General features: G+C 41.7%; 1 protein-coding gene across 2 annotated transcripts in view; it reads left to right on the forward strand.

Moving 5' to 3' along the window:
* The first annotated feature begins 3,793 nt into the window (after nt 1-3,793).
* cap2 (cyclase associated actin cytoskeleton regulatory protein 2) overlaps nt 3,794-15,303 on the forward strand; it is a 17,908-nt gene continuing 6,398 nt past the window's right edge. The window contains exons 1-7 of one of the 2 annotated variants that reach the window (XM_020606903.1): nt 3,794-4,086; nt 4,180-4,334; nt 7,882-8,009; nt 8,147-8,247; nt 9,405-9,482; nt 13,784-13,927; nt 14,548-14,633. In XM_020606903.1, coding sequence (XP_020462559.1) covers nt 7,892-8,009; nt 8,147-8,247; nt 9,405-9,482; nt 13,784-13,927; nt 14,548-14,633 — 527 coding nt within the window. In that variant the 5' untranslated portion in view covers nt 3,794-4,086; nt 4,180-4,334; nt 7,882-7,891. Of the gene's footprint in view, nt 4,335-7,881; nt 8,010-8,146; nt 8,248-9,404; nt 9,483-13,783; nt 13,928-14,547; nt 14,634-15,303 lie in introns of both variants that reach the window. The other variant, XM_020606902.1, reaches the window with a different exon arrangement.

Raw genomic sequence — 15,303 nt, forward strand, 5'->3', positions numbered from 1 at the left:
CCACAGCCTTCAGCCAGTACCAGCCTCAGCAGCTGCAAGCTGACCGCATGCAATAGCAACCACTGCAAGCACTGGACATGCAGAGGAGAGGCCCGCCCCTGCCCACAGCTGATTAGGTCAGGAGAAGGAGCAGCAAAGGAAAAGGAAGTGAGAGCAGCTTTAAGAATGGGCGTGCCAGCAACTTGGAGGCAGAGTCATTTTAAAAAAGATTGAATCATGATGAGGTGGGAACTCTTTTAACAGTAACTTTACCCTTTGCTGTGCTTCAACCAAAAGAAAAATGAAAAAAATGGCAGAACAAAAAATGGAAAGTGATTTACTATTATTGTTGCTGTTGTTAATATTACTATGATTCTCATTACTTTTATCATTGTATTAAAGTACTTATTTCTAGAGAAGAAAAGCAGGAACTAATCCTTGTCCTCGGTATAGCTGTCAAACTCAGCCTTTAAGTCCTATTGCTGTCTTTAACATTAGTTTAGGAAATATTTGTTTTTTTTTTCTTGTGGTGTTCCACAAGCATTTTTGCTTATTTGATGCCCTCGTTTAATTTATATTTATTACTGTTATTGTTTTACAAATTGAGGGCACTCCTTGTTTGTTTTGTCATTTAAAGTGCATTTTTTAGTTAATATAATCAGGGAAATGGAACCGTTTCCAAAGTGTTAGCTATTATTTTTTGACCTCTGTCAGGAAGTGGAGGAGTTGTAACTTGTTGTGTCACACATATTTGAAGAACTACTTTTTTATCTTCCTGATGCTGAATGTCCATTTTTTTCCTTTTTATTTTTGTCTTTACGTATCTCGACCTCTTGACCTATGCAAAGCAAACAAATCACTGGGAGAAAAAAAATGAGAAAAAGACTGAAAATGTCATCAACTCTGACTTGACTCTTGGAGTAAAAGGTGGACTTGGAAAACAAAGGCACTGACAAAAGGAGAGTGGTTGAAAGCAGCTTCAGACAATGAGAAACACTAAATTAGTTGCTTTTCCACATTGTATTCACATGCACAACCACACATGCATCCAGAGTCACACACATAGCAGTCAAAGACAAAGGCAGCACAGTTGTGTTTCTCTCTGCCTCTGGGATGTAGAGGAAGAGAACGAAAGCTGGAGAGACGAAAGCTGGAGAGAGCAGCTGCGGGGGGGGGGGTGGACGGGGCTGCGCCGTGCCGACGGATCACTCTGGAAAGAACGCATCACTTGTGCTCGTTTGTTGAGCTGTCACATTTTAATCTCGCACCCCCAGTTCATTCAACCCTGCCGCTGTCACCACTTCCACCTCTGTGCTGCTGTAGTCTGGTGTCAGGTACACACTCAAAAACACACACTTTTACCAAAACCACCCCAACAATCAGCCTGCCTCATGTCTGTCAGGAACACCAGGTGGAGTGGAGAGGGTGAGGTTTACTGCTTGTGTGCCTTTACATTTTTTCTGCTATTTAAGAGAGAAAACTGAAAAAAAGAAAACAGAGAAATCAACTATTTAAGATATTTATTTTTTGAGGGCTAACTATGTTGATGCTCTGAGAGACTTAGCGGTGGTACTGTATGAATAATATTATTGTATTCATCTCAAGGCATATATAAGTTATCGATTAGTTTTAGTAATAATATTATTATAATTATTATTATTAACATACTCAACCAAAATTGTTGATGAAGGAATTATTTAAAATACTGTTATGTGCACTGTACTTTTATTTTTTATCTTATTGATTTTTTTGAACATGACATTAAATATTAGCTCGATGCCTTTTGTATGGAAGAACTTTATTTAAATGCAGACCTGTTTGCATGCAGATTGTACTCTGCCTCTTCTGTGTTTACATGAGAGGAAATAATAATAACGATCTTGACAAAAACTAGAAAAAATGCTGCTTTCTCCACCAGAATGGATAGTTGTCATCAAGGTTTTAGTAGCTGTGCTTTTTTGCTTAATATTCATCAGATGGGCTATTTTACACTGTTGGGAATGTTTATACTTGAACTATTCTTACAAGGGAAATATGAAAAATAAACAGCAAAAACCTTTTTAAGGAGGCATTTTACTGTTGCTGGATGAAGGCATGTAAAGTATTGTTATTTGAATGCAAAGGTCCTGTTGATATTTAAACCTTTATATCAGGTTTTCATCAAAACTGACTCACAATCAGAATAAAATGTTCTGTATTTAAAATGCTTGGTGATATTTGTTTTCATGAACTCAAAAATGTGAGGTCATTTCAACATGAAACACCTCATTTCACACACACCCGCATGCTGTTGGCTCTCTTCACATGCTTCCTTACACTCGTGCGGATCCAGCTGTGCAGCAGCGATGGACCCGGCCGGGAGTAAATAAGGAGTGTAGCCAACATTACCTGAAGAAAGTGTCTCTTTTTTGCACAAAATAAACAGTTTGATTTTTGATAATGTGTGGTTTATTACTGTATTTCATAGAACTAGGGGTTTAATTACCTTTTACATGTATTTCAAATGTGCCACCCCTCTCTGAGTCTGTGCCCCGGCCTGGCCACCCCGTCCAAAAGTTTCTAGATCTACCCCTATTTACAGTTTTTTGTACACTTCTTTTGTGCCCGTGCGCATGTGTATTTGTGTGTCTGCTTTACTGCCTGTCTGGCTGCAGCTGCAAGGTGACAAACACATCACACATGCTATATGCTGCTCTGCTCCTCATTGTGAAACCACCTTGAGGAGAAGTTATTTGAAACACTCTCATTAAAGTCACACCCAGAGTTTGCATGGATCCAAGTGATACGTAATAAGGTTCCTTGTGGCTCAGTTTATCAATGATTCATCCTTTCTCTAATCAATAAGTCATGTTAAAATGAGTAGTTCCCTTCTTTCACCCAGCTCCAGGGCGTATTTTTGGTCCTTGGTGAAACATGAAACTGTAAGTGGGTGACTGTAACACATCATGGATACAGCAAGGCCTTATGGGTAAAATCAGAAGCTATCTGAACTTATTACATTAAAGCTTTTTCTTTATTAAAATGAATGACAGCACTTTGATGAAATTTGATGGGCACTAGTTCAATTGACTCATTATGGAGAATATGACTGAAAACATTTGGGAGCTACATATAATGTCTTCTTTGACTCTGGTGGTGGCTGGTTTGTGTTTGAACACTATACTGAACGCCTGCAGGTGTGTGGAGTCTGTGCTATGTTCAGGTGATAGCACTAAGACTGTAAGAAGGAAGTGAGTGGGGAAAGATGTTCAAGTCAGCTTCCAAATGGTAAAAGAACTACAGAAGTGTCAACATGGCTGTTAATTTGTATCTGGTTTGTTAATTAATTTAACTACTACAAATACATAACAGAACAAAACTTAGATGTTTGGGAGTGGCCTGATGCTTGAGAGGTTAGGGTGCTGACCACAAATCTCTTCTCATGTCCTGCCATGGACTTTTGTTGCGATTTATAAAAGCAAAACAAGCCAATTAACCAATCCTCTGGTGACTACAAGACCACTGGCAAGTCAGGATAATAAGGACAGAGAAGGGATCTCATCCCATTCTGATGACATTGTGTGAATGGAACATAATAAAAGATACAATCACGTTGCATTATGGGAATTAAAGAGACCAATGTTTTTGAGCATGGCCCATACTGGAGGAGTCAAAATATTTCAGCCTCTGCTGCTTCACCTTTGACCAAACCTTTTAAACCTGTATATCTCAAATCACACAACTTGAGGAAAGTGTGACACTAAATCAGTGGAGTACCCCTTTAAACTTGCAGGCTCATGTAGGTGTTATAGAACTCTACACCTGCAGACTCAGGCCTATCAGCATCCAGGAAATTACCTACTTTTGACCTACATGGGCTCATCAGTTGTTATAAATACTGCAGTTCTCATGTTTGGGGAATGTGAAAAGGAGGATTTCCAAGCTGGGGGTCACCATAGGATGAAACCACGTTAAAAATAAAGAAGACGACGATGATGATGATGACTGCAAGGGCACAACAGTAGTATTGTGTCCATTTCCCATGACAGACCCATGCAGATGTCTTTGCCACAGCGTCTATCAGTCGTCTATTTTTAGCAGGCTCTGAAGCTGCCATTTGCCTGCGAGGTAAGCGTCCGTCTGCTCCTGGGGAGATACTGCGGCACTGAGTCATGGTCCCATTGCTGTGTGGCTCTCAGGTTCTTCGTGTTGCTTAATTAGGGCATCCCGGAAGAGGCCCGGTGCTGTGCGCAGCTGACTGACGGGGCAGGGAGGCAGGACGAGAGCGCACGGCAACAGCACACAGTCCCGAATCCGTCCCAGGGTATACACAACAAAATATCCGGACAGAAATTTGCTGCGGACCAGTGAGGGAGGTAGGTCGCCTCTCTACCGACGAATCTTTAACTGAATGTTAAGTTCAATTGATTTTCGGGGTGGGGGGGATTATGTGCTGCGATGGGGGTGTGTGACTGGGATATGTTCGTGCCCAAACAAAGTCATCTTCACCTGTTCCCTGCGCGCCACGCTTTCTTATTTTTTGGGCACAGAATTGACGCAATGTGAGAATACGCCATACTGACCTGAACGTTTTGTTTTATCGCTTTTGTCTTTTGGAGAAACGTTTGTCTTTGTGGCGTGGACCACAGGGCATCGGATTTGAGGTTCTGTCAAGATGCAGCGCAAAGACACGTTTTGTTATGAGGCATCGTTATTCACCTTCTCTTTGGCCCGAGAGAGGTTGTGTGGCTCTAATGATGAGTTTGAAACAGCCTATTAATGTTCCAAACTAATTGTATAGGCTGATTTTTTGAATCTCCTAATTTTTAACCAAACGCAAAACAATCTCATCTTATGATCTATTTAGTAGCTTTTCTATTAGATCACGTCTCTTTCTAGTTGTCTTCCGACTTTTACCTTTTAACTTAACTGTTACGCCAGAACAAAGACACCAGAAATAGAATATCTTCATTTATGTGAACAATTGGGAAAATTCCATCTGCAGATGAAGACCATGTGACATGATCAGAAGCTCCCAGGCAGCTACTATGGAATTCCATGTACATCAGCTACTGATTTTATAATACATTGATGTCACATGTTATTAACCATTTAATATTCAGTCAGTTATCTTTACAGCCTGTTGGTTATGGTAGAGCATATAAATCAAGATGCCACAGCAGTTTGGACTTTCACCAACAGCTCATACAGTTTAAATGGCTGCAGGGCATGTAGCATAAAGACTGCTCTGACCAAACATTTATTTACCTAGATTTACTTTATTCCTATTCTCCATAAACTCAGAGTACCACAGAGGACGGTGGGGCCTGCATTAGAATATCTTACCCCCATAGCAGCTAACTCCAGGCTGTGGCCTAATATAGCTCCACAGATCAGATACCAGGCTATAGACACATGCAGGCCAGGGTGAAGCCAGTGATGACGCCAGAGCATGTGTGCTTCCTCAGCTGTTGGCTTTGGTCTGGGGTCTTTATGTGGCAGATGCTGTGGCCCACCTGCCTGAAAGTTAGGTGTTCTTATAGCTGAGGCTAGTAAAGGCCAGCAGTGTCTATGCTTCATGCTGTTGCTGGAAATGAATACATGATCTATATATGATTGCAACACTGGGTGTTTTTCTGGTACTTCTCAGCCTTTGCTCCACAGAACTGTATTTATGATACAACCAGCAGGCTGGAACCCACAGCGACTGTTTTCTATTCAGTTTTTGTGATGAGATGAATAAAGAAAGTTCATATGAAAAGCTAAATGAGTCGTGTCTTCGGCTGTGTCTTTGCATTGCCATGGAGAGTTTGGCTGGTTGACAATACAATCAGTACAGACACTGGCTGTTTCTGAATCATGGCTCTCATCCAAGTTTGACATTATTATTGGGGGAGACAGTGATTAAGTGTTTATGCAGTAGTTGATCCATTGTCCTCTGTGTAATGTGTAAAATTTAAAGCTTTAGCAGGGTAAAAACAGCCACTTTGTTTATAGACTAATCTTCTTCGTGAATCAGTTAATAGTCTACAGAACTGCACAATATGTGTTACCAGAACCTGTGTTTGCTCCAGCTGAAGAAATAAATCTGACCCCGCTTGATCCAAGCACCTTTCCTGGAGCAGAGCTGACCTTGTTGGTTCAGATCTGACTTGATGCACACTTGTTTTCAACCGGCATCCAGCTCTCCAGGTTTCTGGTCTTGCCTAAGCATTGTTGTTGTGACCCAGAGAGCAGAATTAGCAGCTGAGTCCTGTGACAAGGCATCTGGCACCGCTGAGCAAATTTTCCAGAGAGATGACTGGAGGACGCCCATCCTCATAGTGCATAATTGCTAGACATAATTTAGAGAGATTACAGACAGGGGACACAGGTCAGTCCACATAGCTGCCATACTAATGAAAAGGATCACAGTGGTTTTATATCTCATTGTGTAAAGCAAATAAAACAATCTATAGCTCACACCACTGAACTGTGTGTTGGACATGCAGGTAGCAGGTGTCAGATTAGGGGGCGCGTGTTACCTAGCAGTAGTTTACGTAAACATGCCCTGGGCTGCTGGATTGAATTCCACTCTGTTGACTAATAAAAACTGGAAACAGGCCTGCATTACCTCTTGATGAGGCAGATGACTGATCAGTGGTCAGGACGGAGATACAATGTGTTTTGTACCACTATCACTAATGCATTTCAGTGGTGTTTGATTACAGTTGGAGATTTGTTTACCTCTCAGGTCAGCTAACCTCGTCACCTCCAAACTGAATTTGGGTCCTGTCTGTGTCATTATGGGTGTTGTACAAATGCTGTTGCAGTCTAGTCTGTGTGTAGGTTCTGGTATCCCCCCCCCTAGAGCATACAAAAGTATTAGCATCAAAGCATACTTAAAGTACTAAAAGTAAAAGTATTCATTATACAGAATGGTACAGTTCACATTAATGTATATCATATTGGATTATAATTGCTGATGCATTATGTGTGTACTTCACGTTTAATGTTGCAGCTGGTAAAGAGGGAGCTTTATACGCTTATAATTTGAAGTACTGCTGGGTGGCTTATGAATTTTCCTCGAGAGATGAATAAAGTCTTATGATTATATAGTAGAATTTTTTTGTATTAATCTGGTTTTGAAAAATAACTAGTGACTAAAGTTAGAAAATAAATGTAATGGGGTAAAAAGTTCAATATTTTCCACTAAAATGTTGGGAAGTAGAACCATGAAGTAGCACAAAATGAAAATACTCAAGTACAGATATCTCAAAATTGTATTTAAGTGCATTATGTGAGTAAATGTACCTAGCTTCCTTCCACCACTGGTTTTTACAAACATGCAGGGTCACTGAGGTCACTCTTTCTCTAAAAGCATCCCCACCAGTGAGCTAACGTTTTATATGTAATGCCCCTTTTCCACAATAAGCATTCAAACCGATGTGCGTTTACAAAGACAGGAAGCAGTTTCTTTGGTTTCATGTTTTAAATATCAGTGGATCTCCAGGTTTATCCATTACCTAGCAGATGAAGAAAACACCTCTTCCTTTTGTTTGTATAAAAATAGCATTTTCACAGGATGTCTGTCACTTTTTTACTGCACTAAATAACTCTCAGATTCTCCTGGCTCCAGTCTCTGTTCGTCCTTTAATTTATGTGATATGTTCATATGTTCAGTGGCAGAGGTTGTGACTGTGGCAGGAGGCCAAGCAGCTCAGAGACAATGTTCACGTCGTATGTCACTCTCCGCTCCTGACGTGTTCTGAAAGCTAGAAGCAGCAATGCGTAGAGGTTGGGCAGTAAATGTGACTCAGTTCTGATGTCTGAGCTGCCTGTAAAGAAGGGGAAACAAAAGAACAGTTTTGGATCAATAAAGATAATGTCACAAAACTAATCACCAACCGAAGACCAAGAAAATATTCCTGCTCTTGTTTCTAGGTTTGTCACCATGGATGGTTTAATGTTGCGGCTGGAGCGAGCTGTGACTCGCCTGGAGCAGGTATCCGTCACCATGCAGGCGTCCAGTGGCATGGCTAACGGGGACTGTGTCAATGGCATCGATGGAGGCAAGACTGTGCTTAAAAACTGCTTAACTCAGAGGTTTAGAGGATAGATCAAACCCAGTTTATACTTTTCTTGTGTGAAAAAGGCAGTGGACATATTTAAGCATAAAACAGTCAGTGATTTGTCCTTGTGTCTTCAGGTTTGACTCAGTGTGTGGAGGCCTTCGACTTGCTACTGAGGGGTCCAGTGTCAGACTACGTGAACCACAGCCGAGCCATAGGAAGCGAGGTGGAGAAACATGTAAGTGCTCACCACAGATATTCAGAGTATAAAATGTCCCCATTCTACACAGATGTTGGCTGATGAATGATGACTCACTTGTAGACACAGCAGCTGTTGTAGACAGATGTCATCACAGCTGTTGTCATAATGATCTGCAGTTACAGTATGACAGATTTGTCAGCCTGTTGTCTGCAAAAGCAACTGAACTTTACACCCCAAGTTCAGTTTACTCTTTATGACAAGTGCTCCTGTGTTAATTATTTTTTTAATGTTCTGGAAAACTGAAGGATAGTAAGTGTGTGGGAGGTTCATCGTCCAAAAGTAGAAATCGGGCAGTGTGTGTGTGTGTGTGTGTGTGTGTGTGTGTGTGTGTGTGATGCTCATCCCACAAGAAGAGAGAGCGCGCGGTGTGTGTGTGTGTGTGTGTGTGTGTGTGTGTGTGTGTGTGTGTGTGTGTGTCACAGGTTTCCTGTCCTCTACAAAGCCAAGGATGGGAGTATGATTGAACTTTCCATTCATTTGTCAAAGTGCTAGTGGAGCACCTTCTGCTGGTTGATAATGATCCGTATTCCCACTAGGAGTGTAAGTGTGTTTTGTGTTAAGCCAGTTGGCAATAGTCGCTGTGTGATGTCCTTGGAATAAATCCAAAACAAACAGGGTGGGTTTCAAAACAGAGGACTAAAGGTAGTAAAAAAGAAATTATTTTGGAAAGAGCAAACTATTTCTGTAGGTTTCCCTCTGCACCTTGAAAGAAGATTTCTGTCTCTGTGTCCAGTCACTGTGCAGAGTGAGGAGGAGAGGGAGTGAGAGAGAGGGAGTTTCTTTAAGTTTGCAGAGCTCCTTTTAAGGACTGAGCCTGCCTGGTGGTTCCCTTGGCTCAAAACTGGAGGTCTCAAACACACACACACAGGACACGGCTGGCTGGGACGAACACAAGCTCTGTGTGCATTTTGTGTACTTGGATTTATGTGTGCAACAAAGACAGATTCACTGGCTGTAGTTTAACAAAAAGGCACCAGTAAAGCATGGAGAAAGAGAGGAAACCATGAAAATCCAGTTTTTTCAGGGAACTGTAACAATGTACTATATTCAGTATGTACAATATAGTTACAGTCCAGAAAACATGTTATGCCACCTGTACTGTATTATAACCTTAACCTATCTCACTTTGACAGGCAGAGATGGTGAAGGATGCCCTGCAGACTCAGAGAACGTTCCTCAAACTGGTCACCACACACCAGGAACCTGCACAGGTATAACAGCAGACAGTGACACATAGACCCACAAGTGGTGAGTAACTGGTCACATTACGTCCTCTGTGACTCCATGATTTGACTTTCAATAGAAGCAAATCTTATTAATTAGCTGTCTGGAATAACTTCCGAAATTTTGGCACAAATATTGGCTATACCTGTGTATGCCAATGATTACACAAATAAAATGTTTCAGATAATATACAGTATATAAAAACAGGCTTTTAAAGAAACCAACTACTTTGCTATGTGTGTTTTCCCTAAGCAATGCCTCAAAGATGTCAGATTTAGGAACCCAGAAGACTTATAAATCCATTACTTCAGAGCATGGGCTGTTTAATCCTCACAATTTCTACTTATCTCTGAGGCCTAGCTTCGACTATAAGACAGTCGAGTTGGCACCTTGGTGGCCCAGGGCTTCAAGGAGCCGGCCATGAGCTGCAGCATCCCCGGCCTAAGTCTGACCGGGGACCTTTGTTGCTTGTCATTCCCTATCTGTGTCTGTCCTTCTATCATCTCTCCAATACTGGCATCCCCTGTGCTGATGTGTGCACACTCTGATTTTTGTGCTTTAGATTTGGACTTACGATGTGAATTCACCCCGGCTCCTCCTTATTCTGTCTTTGGTTTGTTGTGATATTCTTTACCTCTGGTATTAGCAGTTAAGGTCACTCTTTGCTGGTTTTATTAGAATGTAGCTAAGAGTGGTGGAAATGATGGTATCATGCGACTTGATACAGCATTATGATTGTCTGCTGCTGTATGCATTTCTTCTAACAGCTAAGTTGTGCAAATGTTTTGCAATTAATTGCACTGGATGGAATACAGTCTCTCACATTTAACAGCAGCCAGACAATGAACTGACCGATCTCTCAGTCTGTCCCCCCCCCCCCTGTGTTACCCAGCAGGCTAGGCTGTTCACAGAGGGCTTAATCTGCTCTTTGACTACAAATATGCTAATACAACACATTCCCAGCATGTTCACTTATAAAGAAAAGGGTGGTGGGAGAGAAAGCTGTGTGTGTGAGCTCTAATATGATATCATCCCATTGGATTTCAGTGTGTATTTGTGTGTTGGAGGATTCCACAGAGCCCACCAGGAAGTGATTACTCCCTATTTGTCAGGCCATTGGTTCAGAGGTGCTGAAAAGAGCATTCAGCAACTGTCAGACATGCAAACAAGAAAAGAGTGAGGGTTTTACAGAGAAAGGACTGACCCAGGGGAGGGGTGGGGTGACAGAGAGGAATAGGTCCTGTCTCTTTTTCAAGCCTCTTCCAAAACAATGTATTTGCCACAGAAAGCATCTTTCTTCTGTCTTATGAACATTTGAAACATATTTCAAACTAAATGGGCATCCACCAAAGCTGTAGATTAGAAATCTGAGAGGTGAACTTTTAGGTCACAAAAACGAAGACTTGAGGTTTCATTTGTACTTGACTGCTGTGACACTTAACTTAACTTGCCACTAAAGTAATAGATTTAACTTATTTAACAGAAAATCCCAGTATAATGTTTCAGATTTTCTACAAGGCAGATTAAATAAACTGCTTGAGAGAAAATATATTGTCTAGTGGAAGTGATCCACAAACCACCCAATGCACATACTAAATTCCCGTTAACATAAACCACCCGTACAAGCACTCTCTCACACAGCTCACAAACCTCTGGCCTTTCTCTGCAGTGCAGCCCTGTTGTGCTCTCTGACTTTTTATGGGCATGTTCTATATTTGAGCCTGTTGTCAAGTGTGTGTGTGTGTGTGTGTGTGTGTGTGTGAGAAAGAGTTAGTCTGAGACAAAGACAGAGAGAGAGAGAGACCAAAGGAAAGTAAGCCTCTCACTCATGTGACCTCAGGTTGTCTGTTAGCTTGATGCGCGTGATTGTGCGTATTTGTCTGTCTTGCTGGTTTTGGAGGTTCACACACACCACTGTGTTTAAAAACAGCTCTTCCCCTGCTCTCACCCACAACTCTCTACCTTTGATCCAGTACTTTTATAGGTAGTCGGATGCTGTGCTGTTGTGCTCATTCGTTGCCCATCAAATAATGTGAGCCCACACTTTTAACTGGCTCCTTCTCTTAATGTCTTCTACATGCCTTCACATTAACTTCTCTACATGTCGTATGTAGTCATGGTTAGACAAATATAGTTTTAGGAAGACTGAGGTATAGTTACTGTATATAGCTATGGAAATTATGAATCAATTTAGCTAATCTTAGAGCAAAATGCACATCAGTAAGCAATTCCATTTCATAACACCATGAGCTTTAGTTCTCTTGAGAACACATTGACACCATCATGTCCATATAGTAATGTTATAATGCGTCTGTGCCTGCAACAGCTGTGGCTGCGATATCTCAAGAATGCCTCGAGTGGATTTCTTCAAATTTGGCACCAGTGTTGTGGTTGAGTCATTAAACCTCGGGTCCGAGTTGCGTCTCAAGTCGCCAGCACACTTTGATGGAAATGTGTTGGATACATCATGGTGGGTGAACAGGTTTTAGTGTCAGTATCTTAGGCCAAATGGTCTATTAAAAAAGTCAGAGTCCTCGTCTCTGACTTCCCAGTCTGAATGCAGTCAGCGCTCGAGTCCAAGTTGAGTCACTAGTCGAGTCACTAGTCCTGAAAATCCAGACTGGAGTCTGAATCCTGGATTCAAGTACTACAACAGTGTTTGGAACAAGCATCCACTTAGTCTCAAGGATGAACTGATTAGATTTTGGTGATCAAAGGTCACTGTGACCTTATGTCCATCCCATTCTTTTGAACTCAGGAACACCTTGAGGGGTTTTCTTCCAGTTTGGCACAAACATCCACTTGGATTCAAGGACTATGTGACAAAGCTCTTCTCAGTCCTCCTTAAAAATAGGCTGTAAGTGAAGATAACATGTTTCTTACATGAAATTATTCACTGGAATCATACATGTCAATGTAGTGATAACTTCCATTTTGGCCCAGAAATACACTTAATATCTTTTTTAAAAATTTCTTTAAATTCTTCACCACATGTATTAAACGTATCTGAAGGACATGTGTGTAAACTGCAGCTTGACTCGTTGGCGGTATCTCTAGTTTATGTATTTTGCTTATGTACTTTGTAGGTCACCATGTTACCACTATGCTTAAAGCTCATTTTCATTTGCAGTCCCTGGGGCACAGTTAGAACACAGCGACAGGACAGCATTAAACAAACTAGACAGACACCACATATAACACCAGATTACACACAGTAGACTCATGTGTTCATAGGTGTTTTTATGCAGAAAAAACTCTCAAATTTGTATATTTTTAATTACATCATGTTTTCATGTTTGTATTCTGGATTTGATTTTCCAGCAATATAATTCATGAGGTACCCTACCAGCACATGCTTCTCAATGTAACACGTCTTAAACAAGATCAATTATTTTCACACAGACACTGTAGTAGAAGCTTGTCAGATTGCTGAAGGGTCTTACATGGAAAACTGACTCTGGCTCCGGTTCCGACATGATGCCTACACAGAACTTTGCCAGAACATTTACAGTAGGATACATTTGGAAACATGACTATTTCAGTACCAGAGCAGCTTTCTGAATAAAAAAAGAAGTTTGTCACAGCTCATTGCCGGTAAAAATTCCACATAGTGTCCAGTTCACTGCAAAACAAAATAGCTGGTGCAGTTCAACAATTCACTAATGAAACACTGTGTTCCTGAATGTATGTGTGTGCGGGCTCATGTGTGATAGGTAAACTGTAAACACTGGAAGAGTGGGATGCCTTACAAGGCCAGCGGGATCTCCCCATGAACCGAGGAATGTTTGTAGGAACAGAGCGATGGGGAGGGGAGCTAGATGAGGCCTGGAAGTTCTAATGGAAAAAGGCTCCGGCTAATAAAATTAGTTACTGTTCTGTAGCCTAGTATAGGAATTACTGTCTGGTATACAGAGCAGGCTGGGTATGGATGGGCAGGGGAAATAATGCAGGGGTTGTAATATCAGAAGTGTCTGAAACATGTTCAAGAGAATTCTGCATGTAAAAGAGACTGTTTTGTTTTGCACAAGAATGTGTCCACTGTAGTTGTCTAGCTCCCTCCTCTCTCGCCCAGTGTCAGCTGGGATCAGCTCCAACCCCGACACCCCCCACACCCACAGCCCTCTGAGGGATACGTGGTATAGCTAATAAATGGATGGATGGTTGAAATGTACTACATCTCACACTCCCAATCTCCCACCACCGTTCTCCTCTTTTATTCTCACTCATCTATTTTCCTCTTTCACTAATTTCTTCCTCTTTTCCTAATTCCTCTCTTCTTCTCCTGCAGACCGAGCTTCAGGACCTGCTGAAGCCAATTTCGGATCACATCCAGGAGATTCAGAACTTCAGAGAATGCAACCGTGGTAGCAGCCTCTTCAACCACCTTTCAGCTGTCAGCGAGAGCATCCCCGCTTTAGGCTGGGTCGCTGTGGTAAGTAAAAACTGCAATCACATGTACTCTTGCTCCCAAACACAGAAACCATACAGTATAGTACACAGAAGTGTATAACGTGTGTACAGGAGCACAAGGAAGGACATACAATAAACTAAAACATGAGCATGAATGTTTCCTGAAAAGGAAATGCACATGCAATCAGAGGTCATCTTAAATTGACTATAGTAGAATTCCAGGTCTAAGTATGAAGTGTAATTAAATGCATAAAAAACTATAATAATGTTGCATACACAGTAAATTACCTCATCCTCCAACTACATGGAGTATTTGTCTCTCTGTCTTTTTCATCAGTCTTTGTTTTCCATCAGTGCGAAATCTGGCCTTGTGAGTTTTGAGATGAAAATCTTTTAGATTAAAATAAATAAAAACCTCTGGTCAGTATAAGTTGCTGTCACGGGGCCACTTCCCCATCTCAAGCCTCTTCAACACAAACATTTAAATACAAGATGTCATTCTGAGCTCTTCTGCTTTTAATTTCAAATGAAGACAAATGCGCATTTGGGCCAGCTACTTTCCCAAAGCTGCGTGAGAAACGGTTTTGACTGCACCCTGACAGTGAGATAAAAGTGTTTCTAACAAACGTCTATCACTCTCAGAGTCAGAAACCGGGTCCATATGTGAAGGAGATGAATGATTCTGCCACCTTCTACACCAACAGGGTGCTGAAAGACTACAAGGATATGTAAGTACTATATAGCTACAGTTCACTGAAGGATAATCTTATAAAATTATTCTGTTCTTGTGATCCTGTTTTTGGGAAGTACAGCGGGTACGGAACATAAGTATTCAGACCCTTTGCTGTGACACTCATATATTTAACTTAGGTGCTGTCCATTTCTTCTGATCATCCCTGAGATGGTTCTACACCTTCATTTGAGTCCAGCTGTGTTTGATTATACTGATTGGACGTGATTAGGAAAGCCACACACCTGTCTATATAAGACCCTACAGCTCACACTGCATGTCAGAGCAAATGAGAATCATGAGGTCAAAGGAACTGCCTGAAGAGCTCAGAGACACAATTGTGGCAAGGCACAGATCTGGCCAAGGTTACAAAAAAAAATTTCTGCTGCACTTAAGGTGCCTAAGAGCACAGTGGCCTCCATAATCCTTAAATGGAAGACATTTGGGACGACCAGAACCCTTCCTAGAGCTGGCCGTCCGGCCAAACTGAGCTATCGGGGGAGAAGAGCCTTGGTGAGAGAGGTACAGAAGAACCCAAAGATGACTGTGGCTGAGCTCCAGAGATGCAGTCGGGAGATGGGAGAAAGTTGTAGAAAGTCAAAGAAAGTCAACCATCACTGCAGCCCTCCACCAGTCGGGGCTTTAGGGCAGAGTGCCCCGACGGAAGC

This window comes from Monopterus albus, unplaced genomic scaffold, assembly GCF_001952655.1.
Source record: "Monopterus albus unplaced genomic scaffold, M_albus_1.0 scaffold82.1, whole genome shotgun sequence".
Taxonomy (NCBI): domain Eukaryota; kingdom Metazoa; phylum Chordata; class Actinopteri; order Synbranchiformes; family Synbranchidae; genus Monopterus; species Monopterus albus.